Raw genomic sequence first — 18,925 nt, forward strand, 5'->3', positions numbered from 1 at the left:
GTACAGGATATAGTATCTCTAGAAACTCACAGTTATTTTACAGATTTATAGTTAGCATGTTTTAATTTTCTGAGTTGTAAATCTGATTTCATGGCTAGAATATGGAATGTCTAGGAAATTTTTGTTTGTTGTGTCTCTCTTGACTGTTTCCTTAGGCATATCTGGGTAGACTATGAACTAAAGAGTAATTAAAAAAAAAAAACTTCTTGGAAGTCCAGGTCATTGGTAAAAAATATATCTGATTGGTTGCCACATGCTTGTAAATTTGCTCCTGGACAGTCTGAACTGTATGTACTCCGTGCAGTAGTATTCTGTTCTTTCAGCTCATGGTCAAGAATTATATCATAACATTGAGGTGCTACACAGAATAGATTGCATTTACAGTTGTAGAGCCAGAGACCTTGGATATTTTCTCAGATTTGGTGCCTTTTGCTTTGAAACACATAGTCAGTCATCTCTGTTGTGGTACCTAGGTATCTTCAAATGTATTCTTTCTGATTTTCGTTTTTCTTTAGTGTTAACATTTTTCCTTTAAAAACGTATAACCTTCTTTGTCCTTCTGTGATAATACCTTTTTACTTTTCTCATTCCCCTACCCCCTCCTGTTAAATGCTACATCTGGTATTTAGTTCATATTCATTCATAATTTTTTTATTAATCTTTCAAATCTTCTGTTTGCTTTTTAACATTATACTTTAGTTTAAAATAATTTTGTAGTATAGCAGATATTTTATTATCAGAGATATATATGTGTGTGTATATATGTATATGTATCTCCAAAGATAAAAGACAACATATGTTCCAATTATTTTTTCAGTAGGAAGAACTGTGAAAAAAAATCAAGTGATAAATATATATCCAATTATATATATAAATATATATGTGTGTGTGTATTCAAAGTATTGGATCAGTAGGAAGAACATGAAAAAAACCAAGGAGTAAATTAATGAGATCTCTTTTGAGAAATGTTGCCTAGCTGTTGTTAAATACCAATTCCTCTAGTGTATTAAAGGACAGTTTAAAATTCTAGGATTTACATATTCAGGACAATAAAATGACAAACTGATTATGAGAAACATTTTATATTTAAAAAACTCATTATGTCATGTTAAAATTTGTGTTAAAATACATTATATAATGTTACTTTCAGTTTTGTTTTATTTGTAGTATTTCCCAAATATTAAGAATATTTTATAGCACGTTTTATCAAAATCATCAATAGGCCCTTCCTACTGTAGTGATAATTCTACATATAAGGTTAGCTCCTGGTCTTTCTGTCTTTCTTCTTTTTATTTTTTAATTTGTTTCTGCTTTCACCTGCTATTTATGTCTCATGCCCTAACTCCATCTGATTAATATAAAAGCAGAATATGTAAATGTTTTGATGATAAAAATTCTTGAAGTTTACCTGAATTCACTACTTGCTAAAAATAAATGCCATTTGTCTGTCGGTTTTTCTTTCTCAGTCTCTCAAATACTTTTGTTTTAAAAAAAAAAAAAAAGACTTTTAATCATTTCCTCACGTATAGTGGTGCTTTGAGTACGTTGATGGAAAATTGAAATCTCTGACTCAAGTATTTCTGATCTGTAAACCAATATTAGGAACATTCTTGTTTTTCTAAAGTAATGTGACTGTAATGATCATATAGTCTGTTAATGTATTCTGGTTATATGCTTTGGAAAAGACTTGCAAATAGAGAATCCTTGCTAACAAGGTTTGGTGTATCTTTAAGATTTGCAACTTTTATGAGACAAATTATGTCAATGTTAGTAATTTTTATTTTAACAGCATTGGGGACATCATAGATCACTATCGAAAAGAACAAATTGTTGAAGGGTATTATCTTAAGGAACCTGTACCAATGCAGGTCAGTGTTGTTTTTCTTTGAACAATAATTAGCATTTTATTTTAAAATGCATTTTTGGTGATATGTTTATGCACACATCCATGCATTTGAAATTGGATAAAATTTAAAACTGCAGATTATTCAGATTCTTTCAGAAAGTGAATACTTGTAAGCGAATCTCTTAGTTTTTATTTATGTTGGTTCTAGATAATTATTAGGAAGCCCTTGGTGGCTTTTTGAGAATAGAAGCAGTGGTGGGGACAGAAGCCTAGTTGCACTGGGTCAAGGAGTGAGTTTGTTGGAGGCAAAAGTGGAGACAGCCAGGATAAATCACAGCCAGGCTTATCTAGGTGAGATTGGTAAGAAAAGAAAATAAATAAAAAATGATAGCTAGAAGATGATGTAGGGCCAAAAGGCCTTTAAACTTTTTATTTCTTTGTTTTATTTGCCCATAGTTTTATGGTGAGAAATTTTTGAGCATGTCTCTGTACTCGGGAGGAGAGTGACAGTGGTGGGTGAGGGATGGGGTAATGGCAATACCCCACGTACAAGGTCCTAGAGAAGGCAAGAGTGGCTGAAGTCCAGAACATAAGAAGACTAGCCTTGAACAAGAGGGCCTGTTGAATACTAGTTGCTTAATGCATAGGGTGATTGATTAGCTTCTGTTTCTTGCCCATGATACTTCCTAAAGTGTGGTGGGAAAAGGTTGTAGCAAGGGTTAGAAAAAGGTACTTCAAAGGAGTGATTAAGAATTTTCCTATGTGGAAAATGGAGGTAGTGATATTCTAGGGACATAAAGAAGGATTGTGAGAGGTTTTGGGTACCCCACTAAACTTTCCCAGTGATTTGTAGTGTCTCGAGCTTCTCAATATTTCTTCCTCCGAACAAGTTAGTTTCTGATGGTTATAGCCTACTATTCATTGCAGCTGCTGAAGGGGGGGGGCATCATTATTCTGATGCTTAATATAAATTTAAGAATCATCATCTTGAAACATTTTAATGTATCTTGCTTCACTTCCTCATGCTTTTCTGGTAGAATGTAAAGTTCAGGAGGACAAGTGTTTTGTGTTGTATTCCTAGTGCCTAGAATAGTACTAGGCATTAGGTATTCAATCAATATTAATTGAATGAATAGCTCCTCTCCAACAGGAAGCACTCACTTCATCCTCTGAATTATCACTAATGTGTCTTATTGTGTTTGTTGCCATCTCCATGTCAGTTTCTTCCTCTCTGCCTATCTAAATCCTGCAAGTTTAAGATCCATCTCAAGTTTTACTTCCTTGTTGACACCCTCCTAGTATCTAGTTAGCATTGATGGACCACTTTTGTTGGCAGTTCTGGCGGACTTTGACCAATTTTTTTTAAAACCACATAGTGCGGTATGTGCTTTCTAGAAACCACAGCTTAGGATCTTTTTATTAGGAATCAGAGGTGCCTTTACCTACAAATGACAGATCCTGCCACCCAGTCCCATTGCTATATCATTAATTCTGATTCACATTGGCTGTTTGAATTAATGATGATTTTAAATTGTTTCTAAGTCAACAAAATTTTTTTAAACAAATTTTATTTTATTGGCCCACAAGTTAAGTCATGCATTTTTCCCATCCTGAATTTATGCTTAGAATTTTCTAATTTAATTTTTTACAGTTGGAAAAATAGCATTTGACATCTAGTAAACTTAAACTTTATACTTATGTTATGAGATAGTTTTAAGAATTACTTCAAATATACAGTGAGCCTCATTCTTACTTGTGTTACTATTTCATAACTGAACAAACCTCAGATTATTGTCATCTGCAAAAATGCCTATAATGCTTTGAATACTTCAGAAATAACAAATGCTGATTACAGAGCAATTTGATTACTTCACAAAAACCATTAAATGCTATTTGAAGTCAATTATTTTGGGCCTGGAGTAAAAGTAGGTTACAGTAGAAGTTTGAGAATCATAACACTTACCTATCCTTCCTAGCAGGATTCTAACTGTTAGAGAACCCAAAGGCTAATAATGTCCTTCTATTAATGTAAAAGTGATTAGCTGGCAGAATCATCTCATTCCCCCTGAGGTGATCCTGCATACTCCCACTCCGGGTAAGATGCTGGAAGAGAAAGAGCAGAGTCCTAGCTAGGTGTGCTTACTTAGTGGAACTAACACTTCAGATGAATTAGAGGAAAAGAAGGAGCCTTTTGAGACAATGCACCCCACACTAAAAATATTGATATCTAACATTTTTGGAGCACTATGTTTTAGGCACTGTTTCTTATACATATTAATTTAACTTTTTTTTTTTTTTTTTTTGCGGTACACGGGCCTCTCACTGTTGTGGCCTCTCCCGTTGCGGAGCACAGGCTCCGGACGTGCAGGCTCAGCGGCCATGGCTTACGGGCCCAGCCACTCCGTGGCGTGTGGGATCTTCCCGGACCGGGGCACGAACCCGTGTCCCCTGCATCGGCAGGCGGACTCTCAACCACTGCGCCACCAGGGAAGCCCTAATTTATTTAACTTTTTAAACAATTTGATGAGGTTGATCCTGTAGTTATGCCCATTTTACAGAGAGGGAGACTGGAACCAGAGAGTAAATTACTTAAGGCATCAGATCATCCTTGACTCTTCTTTTTCTCTCCTACACTCTGTATCCAAACTGTCAAGAACATCATGCTGTCTCTGCCTTCAAAATATATCTAGAATACAACCATCACCAGAATCTGGCTTCATCTCTCTGTTTCTACCTTTGCCCCTCCTTAACACTGCACTGCAGTCAGAGGGATCCATTTAAAATGTGTCAGACCATTTCACGCCTCTGTTTAACACTTACAGGTGTTCTACATTTCATTCAGAGTAAAAGCCAGAGTCCCTGCAGTGGCATGCAAAACCCTAGAGTGGTATCCCATGGTGGTCCTCTGAACGCTTTCTGCCATCCTTCTCTCTCACTCGTCTCCACTCACGCTGGCTTCTCCGCTATTTTAAAAAATATGCCAGGATCTTGGCATTAGAATCTTTGTTCCAGCTGTTCACTCTGCTCAAAATGACTTTCCTTCAAATATCCACTCGCCTCACTCTGTTATTTCTTTCAAATTTGGCTCAGAAATTAGCTTCACAATTGAGACCTACTTGTACACATTATTTATTGCTGCTACTTGCCCTACCCTGTAGAGCACTTACCACCTATTAACATACAATTTGCTTATTATGTTTATTATGTCTTTTCTTCATTGGTATATAAGTTCCTTGGGGGTAAAGATATTTATTTACTGATGTATCTCAAAAACTAGAACAGTACCTGGCACTCAACAAACATTTATTGAATTAATTTATTAAATGAGTTCTCTTAGCCATTACGTGACAAAGGCAGGATTTACAACTGAGGTCTGGTTACAGGAGCCTGCACACCTAACCGCTATGCAAAAGCTTGCTTCAGTGGCTGTTAAACTCTCACCCGTCAGATTATCTACTTCCCTTGGGGAGTAATATATAAGACTTCCTTCTTCAGAACTGTGTACAAAGAGTAGGCTGAGAAGCCTTCCCTACTGTCATCCAGTAATCTACTAGAACTTGGACCGTGAGGTTGTGTCCTTGCCTGTAGTGTCTTCTAATGTAGGAGTTACAGATCAGTTGATCAGCCCCTATCTTAAAATAAGTAGGAAAGACTTATATAGATTATCTTGAAATCAGATATTTAAATCCAAATGTTAGTGTAGTAATAATAGTTTAAATAATAAACTACAAATGTGCCCCATTCTGCACCTAACAGTAAATATTATCACTACTGTAATAAAGACTGGTAAGCACAAATCTATACAACTAGGGAGGTAGCCATCACTATTTATCATCTGGGTGCAATGTATCTTTTCAAATTTTTTATATTCTTAGTCATTTTCTGAATAATTTGTAGAAGAATAAAGGTTTAGTACGAAAAAACTATTAGAAAATTTAGTAAGAATTTAAATGTAGCAAACCCCATTTTTGTCCCATATTTCCTTGGTTATAAAGGGTTACATAGTTGAAATAGAAGGCAGCTAACTGCTCATCCACTGTCATGCACGGACTTGGAACATATTCATCTTGTAAATCCAAATTTCAGATACATCTTTTATAAGTTCTTGCTTATGATTACTCTGGTTCTTCTTACGTTTTTACTGTCAAAATGCAGTACTGATTCCAGATTTTAAATATATTTCAACTGGGTTCTAGTTTATGATTCTTTCTTGCTCTTCTTGCATCATCAACTGCAATACTTTTGAAAAATTTGATGGTTCATAATTTTGTTGGATAGTACAGTCTTTATTGCTTCATAAGTGTAATACATTTTTATGTTTAGGTTTATAAACATCAGAATGATCAATCTGGTGAATTTTTAAATTTCTACATTATATGTTTCCTTCTAGTAACCTTTGTCCATTTACAAATCATACTGAGTAAATCTTGGTGCACAATCATAAAAATTTAAAGAATCCTCATTTCCTTTTAGGAAACAGGATAATCTAGATTCTTGTTACAAATTATTGCATGATGATGTCCTTCCTATTGAATCACTAACTATATGAGAGCACTATATTTCTTTTCCCCTAGAAATATATCATTCACTCAGCGATTCTTAGTTTGAGAAAAAATCACCAAGGAGATTACCATCTGAAGAATTATAATGAGATTTTGCTTATCAAAATCAATTTTATTATCACAATAGATCCCAGAGTCTTGCTGTTTCTTTGCATTTATCATCTGAGTCTTTTTATAATTGTCAAGCATCTTTCTTTGTCAATTTTTTTCTCTTTGCTGTTATGATCAGAAAATTAAGAATTCTGAATTTTCTTATGTGTTCAATGAAAACTAATAAAAATATAACAAAGATGGCCTTTTATACTTTTTTGAAAGATGGTACAATAGTTGGCCACACAGTAAAAAATGCCAAAGGGTGATGCAATAGAGATGATTTATTTCACTGTTGGATCACCCTCTAGACCAAGGGCTGGCAAACTTTTCTGCAAAGGACCAGATAATAAACATTTTAGGTTTTGTGGGCCATTCAGTCTCTGTCTCGGTTACTAAACTGCCTTTGTAGTGTGAAAGCAACCACAGACAGCATGTAAAGGAATGAGCCATGGCTGTGTTCCAATAAAACCTTATGTCCAAAAACAGGCAGTAGGCTAGATTTGGTCCATGTGCTGTGGTTTGCCAGTGCCTGCTCTTCGGCATACTTCAGAATAATTGTTAAGTCATGATGAAATGGTTCCTATGATGATGAAATAGCAGAGTGTTTCAAGATATAGGAAAAATATGATTCGTGAAAATCCCGTAGCATATCTTAGACTTATAAAATGATCAGCTGGATCCATAAGTCTCTAAGAAAACAAAGTCATAAAATATTAATTCTTGCAAATAGTAAGAGCTGCTCAAGAAAGAAACTAAAAAACTAAAATTGGGTCCATTGGACCTTGGTGGTAATATTGAAGATTGACTTATTTTGGGAAGATCATTTATAAAGGCACTCTTCGCTTTGTATTCTTCCTGACATCATAATTCTTTTTGTTACTTGGAGGGGGGGCAGGGATTTAGCATTTAACACACATGCGTTCCTGTAAGTCACGGTGTTATATGAAATCATGCAATAAAAACCACAGGATTATGGAAAAAAGGGGGTTAAAGGTACAACACTCAAAAACTTCATCAGTGACACATAAAGATAAGCTAGTAAAAATGTAGCGTAGTTTTTATACATGCTAAATGGGTAAGAAATATTTAAATATTACAATAAATAAGGCACTCTACCTTGGAAAAGACCTGAAGTTTACTTGTGGAAGAGGCCATCAGAAGGGCTGTAAATAGCGGGAAGTGGTACAAGGAGGATTATCTGAAATCAGATACGTTAGAACACCAGATGTGAATGGATGGGTATGGCGTGTAACACTCGGTGAAGCTGGGGAGGCTTTTAGGCTTTTGAGATGTATTTTGCATATTCCTAGGCATCTCAGTTCAGCTGGGTGCAATTTTCTGCATTCACATAGAGTTTCTCATGGATGTAATTGTCCGTAAGCAAACATGAATTTGCTTTATGCTTAGATTGGTTCTAATCTATCAGTTATGCTTGGACAAATTCATGTTTTCAAAACAATGTTGCTTGTAAAACATAAAAAAACCCTGTATTTTTCAAAAAAAAAAGCTTATTAGTTGTCCATATTCTTGAGAAATGGTAAGTGCACTTTTTTGAAAATTTCTTTGGAAAGCAAAGATCTCTTAATATGTTACATTATTTTAGATTTTATTATTAAAATTTTTTTAATGTCTAGACAGACAATCTGGTTTTTAAATTGGTAGTTTAGTAGGTTTTACTTCATTTCCATCAAGAATTCATGAAATAATTTTAGTATTTTTGAAAATTCAGGATCAAGAACAAGTACTCAATGATACAGTGGATGGCAAGGAAATTTATAATACAATTCGTCGTAAAACGAAGGATGCCTTTTATAAAAACATTGTTAAAAAAGGTTATCTTCTAAAAAAAGGTAAGTGTGAAACTTTTAAGACTAAAGATTCAATTTCAGTATTTTACCGTTAACATTTATTAGAAGCATTGTAAATACTGGGCATAAAACTTATCATTGAGATACGTATTTAATAAGTTGGTATCTGATTCTTGAGCCCCTCTCTACCCCATAACTTTTTTTTTTTTTTTTAAGAGAAAATTCTTATCAGCACTCGGCACATTCATAGTATTGATGTTTCTATTTTATGTATTTGCCTCAGTTTGGCATTAAGAAATGTTGGGGCATTGAGGGGTGCATGATTAGAAGAAGAGTTTTTTTTCTCATGACTGGAAAAGAATGAATCCTAAGCAAGAATTTTAAAGATTTTATCATAATGAAATCTCTAAACATACTGTTAAGGTACCCTTGTCACTTACTCAGTGACTCATTAAAGCAAGCAATATAACAAAAGATATTTTTCTACAGATATATTACAGACACTTTCTCATTTTGTAAGGATTGGTGTTATTTAAGCTTTGGAATAAAAATATATTTAATTTTTAGTTTTAGCAACAATAATTTTTATGATTTTACTATATGTGACTTCATAGTTCATTATTTGGCTAAGGGGAAACAATTTTTTTTAACAGGCAAAGGAAAAAGGTGGAAAAATTTATATTTTATCTTAGAGGGCAGTGATGCCCAACTTATTTATTTTGAAAGTGAAAAACGAGCTACAAAACCAAAAGGATTAATAGATCTCAGCGTGTGTTCTGTCTATGTTGTTCATGATAGTCTCTTTGGCAGGTAAGAAATTGGTTTCCTATTTCTTTTTGGAATTGTTTTAATAAAAAAAATAGTATGTTCAGATCATTTCAAAGCATAGCAAACCAATTTGTGACATCTGAAAATGTCACATATACTCTCTAGGGTAATTTCTGTCTTCCTTACTTATTTTAGACTAACCTATGCATAAAATTCTACTCCACTATATCACATAGAAACCTTTGGAATCTATGCCTCTCCTGTAGTAAGACTTGATCTGTATGTAGTGTGTTTCCTGCCTGCACCTACCACCACTCTTTTGAGTGACTTACTTTGAGTCTTGTCTCCTTTCCCCTATTTTATCATTCTTGGTTAACTCAGTGCATCTGATGGTAGTAGATACACTCAGTTGTACTATTAACTTGATTCCTAAGAAAGTTGACACTGAGAGACAACTACAGTATAAAAACAATTATTTCAGTAGGAAAGAGGAGTATTTCAGATTTGAAATAAAAACATTTTTTCTTAATGTTAGAGTTTTTAAAAAAATAAAATAATTGTATAAACTAAAGGTAAATACTGAACAGCACAAGGCAAATTCAGCTCTTGATTACATCTAGTTTTTTGTAATAAGGGCCTTTCTTTGTATTTCACCATCAGAATTATCAATAATCCATTCTAGAGTGTTTTTAGATATATTTAGCACTTTTATTACCTATTGCTATGATGAATAAAATGCAGGCAATTAAAACAAATTTGTTAAACAACTTATGCGGCAGGATGGCATTTCTACTAGGCAACCCTAGTTTATCCTATTTAAGTTGGGAAAGCTTCAAGAGAAGTACCTGTGGAGCATAAAACTTGTCATTTCTTTTTTTCCAAAGTGTGTTTAGGAGATCACATTAGTGATTTTAACAGTTAATTTTTTAAATGGTCAGATAGGTTTGAGAAATGCTGAATTGAACAAATAATTTTCCTTACAGAGGGGCATTCTGGAGTTTTAGCCAGTGTTTGTATTGTGAATCACCAAGAGGGGAGTATAATATGCAGTATTTCATGAATTCATTGGACCTTGATACTCTCCCTTTTTTTCTCTCAAACCCTTCTTAATATCTCCTAAAAACAGCTGTCGTTCCCCCCCCCGCCCAAAAAAAAAAAGCAAAAGAAGTTTGGGCAAGGTAGGATTTCATAGGATTCTTTTCCCCTCCCTTTACAGTATGGGAAGCTTGGCCTTTAGATGTAGTTGGATCAGACCTCTGGCTTTTCAGTCTTACTACTCTGCCTTACTTTGTGTGTACTGGATTCCTCTCACAAAGCCGCTTCCTTCATGATAGTGAGGTGGCAAACAGTACCAGAGAAAGGAGAAGTTGAACTATTGAAAATCCTGAGAATACACTATTGTGTATTCCAGTAACTAATGAAAATCCTGAGAATACACTGTTGTGTTATCAAATAGATAGCAGTCATTGAATATTTCTCGCTTTGTGTAAGCATAGAACCCAATACACTGACTGACCTTGAGCATTTAGGTGAAGTCTAATGTGAAACTTAATGGCAGCCCTCACCAGTAGAGATGACTGGTATGCACGCCTAGCCTGTGGAACACTGGACAGCACTGCTCGTTCGGCTGTTTTCCCTGGCACTTTAGTTGCACAGCTCTACAATTTTTCCAGCTTATTTTCAGTATTATTAACAGGTCTCTAAGCATTCTATCTCTTTGTATTAAACTTCTGACTTTTAATACTGCTTTACCTTTTTTTTTTTTTAACAACTTTGTTGGAGTATAAGTGCTTTACAATGGTGTATTAGTTTCTGTTTTATAACAAAGTGATTCAGTTATACATATACATATATCCCCATATCTCTTCCCTCTTGCGTCTCCCTCCCTCCCACCCTCCCTATCCCACTGCTCTAGGTGGTCACAAAGCACCCAGATGATTTCCCTGTGCTATGCGGCTGCTTCTCACTAGCTATCTGTTTTACATTTGGTAGTATATATATGTCCATGCCACTCTCTCACTTTGTCCCAGCTTACCCTATTCTCATTTTGCTTATTAACTGTGTTTTGGGTCTCCCTTTCGCAGGCTGCAGGTTCGTAGTTCACGTTGTTTTTGGTGTCTGTCCCCAGTGGATAAGGTTGGTTCAGTGGGTTGTGTAGGCTTCCTGGTGGAGGGGACTAGTGCCTGTGTTCTGGTGGATGAGGCTGGATCTTGTCTTTCTGATGGGCAGGTCCATGTCTGGTGGTGTGTTTTGGGGCGTCTGTGGCCTTGTTATGATTTTCGGCAGGTCTCTGCTATTGGGTGGGGTTGTGTTTATGTCTTGCTAGTTGTTCAGCATAGGGTGTCCAGCACTGGCGCTTGCTGGTCATTGAGTGGAGGTGGGTCTTGGCGTTGAGATGGAGATCTCTGGGAGATTTTCACCGTTTGATATTATGGACCAACGTCCTGAACTTGGCTCTCCCACCTCAGCGGCACAGCCCTGACGCCTGGCTGGAGCACCAAGAGCCTGTCATCCACATGGCTCAGAATAAAAGGGAGATAAAAAAGAAAGAAAGAAGAAGATAGAATAAAATAGTTATTAAAATAAATAAAAAATAATTAAAAAATTTTTTAAGTAATTAAAAGAAAAAAAGGAGAGAGCAACCAAAACAAATCCACCAATGATAACAAGCACTAAAAACTATACTATAACAAAACAACAACAACAAGGAAACAGAACCCTAGGACATGGTAAAAGCAAATCTATACACACAAAATCACACACAGAAGCATACACATACACACTCACAAAAAAATATCATTGCTCCCAAAGTCCACCTCCTCAATTTGGGATGATTCGTTGTCTATTCATGTATTCCACAGATGCAGGGTACATCAAGTTGATTGTGGAGATTTAATCCGCTGCTCCTGAGGATGCTGGGAGAGATTTCCCTTTCTTTTTTTTGTTGGCACAGGTCCTGGGGTTCAGCTTTGGATTTGGCCCCGCCTCTGTGTGTAGGTTGCCTGAGGGCATCTGTTCTTCGCTCAGACAGGACGAGGTTAAAGAAGCACCTGATTCGGAGGCTCTGGCTAACTCAGGCCATGGCGAGGGAGGGGTATGGAGTTCGGGGTGAGCCTGTGGCGGTGGAGGCCGGCATGACGTTGCACCAGCCTGAGGTGTGCTGTGTGTTCTCCCGGGGAAGTTGTCCCTGAATCACGGGACCCTGGCAGTGGCTGGCTGCACAGGCTTCTGGGAGGGGAGGTGTGAATAGTGAACTGTGCTCGCACACAGGCTTCTTGGTGGCTGCATCAGCAGCCTTAGTGTCTCATGCCCCTCTCTGGGGTCCACGCTGATAGCCGCTGCTCATGCCCATCTCTGGAGCTCCTTTAAGTGGTGCTTTTAATTTCCTCTCCTCGTGCAGCAGGGAACAAAGAGGCAAGAAAAAGTCTCTTGCCTTTTCGGCAGCTCCAGACTTTTTCCCGGATTCCCTCCCGGCGAGGTGTGGTGCAGTAGCCCCCTTCAGGCTGTGTTCACCCAGCCAACCCCAGTCCTCTCCCTGTGATCCAACCGAAGCCCGAGCCTCAGCTCCCAGCCCCTGCCCATCCCGGCGGGTGAGCAGACAAGCCTCTGGGGCTGGGGAGTGCTGGGCAGCACCGATCCTCTGTGTGGGAATCTCTCCGCTTTGCCCTCCGCACCCCTGTTGCTGCGCTGTCCTCCGTGGCTCCGAAGCTTCCCCCTTCTGCCACCCGCAGTCTCTGCCCTAGTGTGTGGAAACCTTTGCTTTGCTCCTTCATAGCTCCCTCCCACTGGTGCAGGTCCTGTCCCTATTCTTTTGTCTGTTTTTTCTTTGGCCCTACTCAGGTACTTGGGGAGTTTTTTACCTTTTGGCAGGTCTGAGGTCTCTGCCAGCATTCAGTAGGTGTTCTGTAGGAGTTGTTCCACATGTAGATGTATTTCTGATGTATTTGTGGGGAGGGAGGTGATCTCCATGTCTTACTCTTCTGCCATCTTGAAGCTCCTCCCTGCTTTACTTTAAATATAAATGATTTCAGAAGCACAAGTTTGAAGACATTGAATCATACAGAGTTATTACTGTAGTGAATATTTATGTGGGAATTTCATACCTGTATCTTTTCTTAGGCTGAATCTTTTAGTGTGGCAGTATTTATTGTTTTATCTATGTTTAGGAAGGATGTTTTTGCTGGATATTAAATTTTAGGTTGGTAATTATTTTCTTTCAGCATTTTAAAGATTTTCTACTTTTCAACATTTTGTCATTCTGTTTCTCTTTGAGAGATAATGTATCTTTTTTCCTTCACGATGTACTGTATTTCATCTTTCTCTGCAAGCTTTGAGATTTTTCCTTTTCTTAGATTTTCAAAAGTTAAACCAAATATGCCTACTGTAAAAATATATATTTTAAAAATGTATCTTAATGTTTGTAGAGCTTCTTCAATCTGAGACCTGATGTCTGTTGTCAGTTTTGGAAAATTCTTCATTAGTATCTCTTTAAACAGTTCTACTGCCACATTCTCTTTAATCTTCTGGGACTCATGTTACATGTTATATTCCTTTTACTATGTCCCATGTGTCTATTAAACGGTTTTCTCTGTTTCTCATAATTTTTTTCCTCTCTGTGCCTCAGGCTGGATGTTTTCTTCTGATTTGCCTTCAGCTCACAAATCTATTCTTCTGTAGTTAAATGCATTTGTTGAGGTCTTAATTTTATTTATTACTTTTGCCACTTTAGAATTTCCATTTGATTCTTGTTCTAAATATCTAGTTATGTGGCAGAATTCTCTATTTTGTTATCTTTTTATTAAGCACTTTAATTACAGATAGTTGAAAGTTGTATCTGTCCTCAATATCTGGATCATATGTAGGTCTTTCTTGTTTGTCTGCTTTTCTTTCGGCTTTTCAGTCATTTGATCCTGATTCCTGTAATGTCTACTTATGTTTGACTGAATAGTGGATACAGTGTATGAAAAACTGTGGAAGCTTGGATAATGTTATTGTCTCCAGAAAGGACTATTCTTTTGCCAGATAAGTTAAAGTAGGGTTAGTTCATATTGATCCTCTCAGGGATCAACTGGAGGTATCGGTGAAGGCTGTACTATTTCTGGTTTGCTCTTATTCTGAAGGCATAGCTCTTCAGGGGTCTCAACTGAAAGCTTTCTCTTTTAAAGGCCCTGAACTCATTTCTCTCTCCCAGCACTGTGAAACTGAATGTGTTTCGTTAGCTTTTTAGCCTCTTAGATGCTGTTTTCTGCTTATTGCCCCAGAATCCTGCCCTACACGGTTTAGGAATTGGCAAACACCTTGAAAAGAAAAGCTGTGAAGAATGTCAGTCTCACCTCACTATGATCTTGGTCCCTTCAGTCTGAGCTGCTTGTTCTCCAGTGACTTCAAACAGTTGTGTTTTGTTTGGTTTATATTTTATCCTGCCAGGAGGGTTAGTCTGGTACAAACCACTTTCAGAATCAGAAGTTTTCAATTGACATATTCCATTATTTTATGGTATTCTCAAAGCATTGAAGAGATGGTTTTATCTTTAATAGATGTTAAGCTTGTACTCTGGATACCTTGCTATGACCTTCTAACACTAAAGTGTAAGATATACTCTTTGGTTAAAGCAAGAAATAGAAATAATATTTATTGAATTTCAAAAACTTGAAGGCCCTTATTAAACATTTTATAAACATTTTCAAATCTAGTTGGAAAGGCAGCACATCTTCAAAAAAGATATAAGCTACCATCTAATATTGTACTTACATGTCAAATGAATTATACCACAGTGCATACTATAGGAAGATAAGAACTAATATTTATTGCACACCACTGTTAGGTCATTTGATCCTCAGAATAAGCTGATGATGTTTCCATTAAAATGGAATGAGGAAAAACAGCCAGTTGTAAAAAAAAATTTGAAAGTAAGTAAAATTATAAAGAAGAAAATTAAAATCACCCACAATCTACTGGGAGATAACCATTAAGAACATTTTAGGCCTAAAGAACATGTCTAGTCTTTTCCCAGTACATATAAATGTATATTATATATCATCCTGAAGCACTGAGTTTAGTAACATTTTATTTGCTTTGAAGTCTTTAAATTAGCTATATGCAATTCTAGCACTCCTGCTTCAATTTTATTGTAACTTTTCTATTTCTAATGCCTTTTAAAATTAATCTACACAGTACTGTGAGATATTTTAAACTTTGATAGTTTGTTAAAATTTCAATAGTGCAGACAAAAAGCTTTCTAAAATATATGCAGCTGACATTTTCTTTTTAGTAATCTAGTACAATGGATTATTTCTCTAAATTAAGAATTTTGTTAAGTTTATATAAATTACATAATTATATTGATTTTTTTTTTCTTAAGTTAGTGTAAAGTTGGTATGTTAAACTTCCTAATAACTTTTTTGTTTGTATTTTAAAGGCCAAACTGTTTTCAGATAGTGGTTCAGCACTTTAGTGAAGAACATTACATCTTCTACTTTGCAGGAGAAACTCCAGAACAAGCAGAGGTAAGTTAACTGTTTTTTCAACTACTGTCAACTTTATTCAGCTCTTGTTTTCTGGAATAGAAAGCTGTTGCATTTAAGATAATGGGATAAAAAGGATGCCTGAAATCTAATCATGTTTTATTTTAAGGAATGAGAAACTTTCATGTGTAAAAAAAATTTTTTTTGAAAGAAATGCAGAAAAACACAGTGTAGGGTTATTAGGAAAACTCCATTTTAAATTGACCTTTAAATAGGCTATGATGTTGAGTCCAACTGAGAATGTTCATTGAAAATCCTCTCTGCAGAAAGGTTATATTCTAAGTACAGTCAAAAAGGTAAGCCAGTTAGTTTTGCTAATAAGCATTGTTGTTATTCACTGGTTGAACTGTGTCTAAAAATAGAAATTCAGTCATCACAAGGAAAAAATTTTGAGGAATTTTCTGTTTTTCTCTAAGTCTAGATATAATGTTTACTTTCAGCACTAGCCATTGATCCATGTGCAATGCCCTTATTAAAACTTTTATTAAGTGTTAAGTAATGCTGTGAAGAAACGTTTTTAAAAATCTCTTTTTAAAAGTACTTTGATTTCTTTGAACCATAATATTTCTGGGGTGTTTAAAGGTATTTTGTAGAAATATGGCTATATTTCTTCTGCTTATACTCTATGGAAGGAACCCGAAGGTAGTTTAGAGATGAAAGAAAGTGACTTTGTTGAAAAAAAAAGAAGATAATTTGCCAACCCTGGATATGAGGCAAATGCTCCTAAAACTCTGGATCCTGGCATGGGCCCCTGACTCATAAATTATGAAAATAACTTAGGGTGTAGAATAAATTTGATGAATGAGCCATTGTGTTTCATGGCTTATAATTGAATATCATTTTTCCATCATGGAAAAATATCTCAATTGAATACTCATTATTAACTAATAATACACATAAAACCTTGTTTTGTGGGTGTGTAGCCCTAATTTGCAAAAATAGGGCTCATAATATTTTGCTGTTTGACTTTTTTTTTTTTTTAATGTTAGATATTGAGTTAGAAAAGAAACTTAAACTTGAGTATCCTATCTTCCAGTTATTTTATCATGTTCTTTCTAAAGATGTGTTTAACTTACATACCTGGATGACATTTCAATGTGTTTTGCATGCCTCACATAAATATAACATTATCTTATTGGATTTATCTATACTTTTTCCATATTCTGTTTCCATATATCCCTTAAAGTTCAAAAATACCACTGATAGTCCCAGTTTTTTATTACTTTGGTGGCCTGTGGTATCTCTGGTTATTGTCTTCTCTTTCTGAAAGCTATGGTAATTGATTTAGTCTTAAGTTTGCTCCATTAAAAGACGTTCTCTAAACACTGACAGAGTTCAGATTCATTGAAATAGCCAACAAACTAAAGACCTAATTGAGTGAAGCAGTAGTACAGAGCTTTCTAGAAACATGTATGCCAAATAAAATATTTAGATTTATTGGTAAACCTAAAATTGTTCTCTCCTTTCTCCAGAGTACTAGATCATTAAACATTTTAGAATATAGCTGCAACTTAATATTAGGCTGAAATATTGTTTTAAATATAATGTTATATTTAAAAGGCTTATAAATCACCCAGACCCCCTTATACATTTCTACCTATATCATGGTCTAAGGTAAAGATTAGAATGTTTGTCATCAAATCAGTCATCACATTATCAACTGGTTTTGCAGTCAGCCTTCCTTTCACAAAATGTATCAAGTTCAATTCTGCTTTAGGGTGCCTCAAGTTTAACTGCTTAAATATATGTAAACTTATTTTCTGGCTAATAAATTATCACTCATTGGTACTTAAGATTAATATAGAGATTCTACAATAATACAATCAATATTTTACATAATTAATTGTTTTGGTCACTGTTTTATTTTGTTGGAGCACAGATGTATTTAAAGCACAGGATACTCTGAGTTTAGAAATGGCAGTCTAGAGAAGGAAGGAACTATTGAATTTGGGGAAAAAACCCAAACTGTTGATTGGAAACTGCATAAACTATTGTATACTATATTTCTTTGAAATGCTGTTATTTTTCCTAGGACTGGATGAAAGGTCTGCAGGCATTTTGCAATTTACGGAAAAGTAGTCCAGGGACAGCTAATAAACGCCTGCGTCAGGTGAAACTTGATTTTCTTTGATTTGTGATTGTCACAAATTTGTGATTGTATTTTGCTTTATCAGTTTGCTCTTTATTTTTCTCTATGACCTATTTTGGGCAACATTTCAAACACTTTAGAATTCTTGAGAGGTGAATCTTTTCAGGCATTTTAAAGCCATGCTCCCACTTGCTTCAGCAGCAGGAGAAATAGTTACTTCTTTATGAAAGAGAATATTCTTTATATACTTGCTGGATACTTAGCCCATAATGCCATCTTTTGAATACATATCAAGGACTTTTTTTCTTCCACTTAAAGTAACAATACCAAGCCAACAACAACAACAGAAACTATTCTGTTCAGCACTATTATTTTTTTTCTTCAAAAAGTTATTTTGGCCTGTGTCAGAAAGGTACTTACTGAAAAAATCATCTGACTGAAAGTACTAATACTGGTAAACTTTAGGGTTTTTCATTTTATAGTAATTGCTTTTGAAACCTATTACATAACTTATGGGTAGTATCCTGTCTTATTTGAAACCTTCACATGCCTGCATGTTCATTTATGGAGAGTTAAGCTAGGCTTTCTCTTTCGTTCTAGGTATGTAAACTCAACTTTATATCCTCCATTTCTTTGCTTTTTTCTTTTAGTTATCCCCAGATAATTGGAAAAAGTTAGGTAAATTTAATATTCTTGGAGTTTTGAGGAAAGTTTCTTTTTTGTACAGTATTTACTGACTAAAGTGACTCTTGTTTTACTTATGGGAATTTCCAATAAGCTTGGTGAATTTAACATACTGTTCTATTGGAAGTGGATAAATGGTTATTATTTAGATGACTGAAAGTTTTATTCTGTGTAACCAGAAGTCTGATACTTTCCCCAGGGACATTTAATTATATGCATAATCACTATGTGTTCTCAAAGCATGTTTTAACATTTTGAAAGCTATGGAAAATCATATTCAATTTTTGTAGATTGTATCTTGTGAGAAATTTCAGGCATGAAATTATTATTTGTAGGAATAATATTATATAATAATAATGATAAAATAGCTAACAATGTCTTGAGCCCTTTTTATGTGCCAGGTACTCTGCTTGTGCTTTTATACATATCATTTCTAATCTTCACAACAACTTGCAGTGTAGACTTTATCCTAATTTTATATCTGAGGAAGCTGGGGCTCATAGAAACTGACTTGTGCAAGGCCACACAAGTAGTACGTGGCAAGAGGGAAA

At 35.4% G+C, this 18,925-nt stretch overlaps 1 protein-coding gene across 1 annotated transcript in view; it reads left to right on the plus strand.

Annotated features, from left to right (window-relative positions):
* The window catches only part of RASA1 (RAS p21 protein activator 1), a 104,789-nt gene that overhangs the window by 68,664 nt on the left and 17,200 nt on the right, over window positions 1-18,925 (plus strand). Inside the window, exons 9-13 of the mRNA XM_024734329.1 lie at window positions 1,790-1,868; window positions 8,231-8,351; window positions 8,963-9,119; window positions 15,496-15,583; window positions 17,634-17,711. Coding sequence (XP_024590097.1) covers window positions 1,790-1,868; window positions 8,231-8,351; window positions 8,963-9,119; window positions 15,496-15,583; window positions 17,634-17,711 — 523 coding nt within the window. The remainder of the gene's footprint in view (window positions 1-1,789; window positions 1,869-8,230; window positions 8,352-8,962; window positions 9,120-15,495; window positions 15,584-17,633; window positions 17,712-18,925) is intronic.

Source organism: Neophocaena asiaeorientalis, unplaced genomic scaffold (genome assembly GCF_003031525.2).
Source record: "Neophocaena asiaeorientalis asiaeorientalis breed wild unplaced genomic scaffold, Neophocaena_asiaeorientalis_V1.1 scaffold184, whole genome shotgun sequence".
Classification (NCBI taxonomy): domain Eukaryota; kingdom Metazoa; phylum Chordata; class Mammalia; order Artiodactyla; family Phocoenidae; genus Neophocaena; species Neophocaena asiaeorientalis.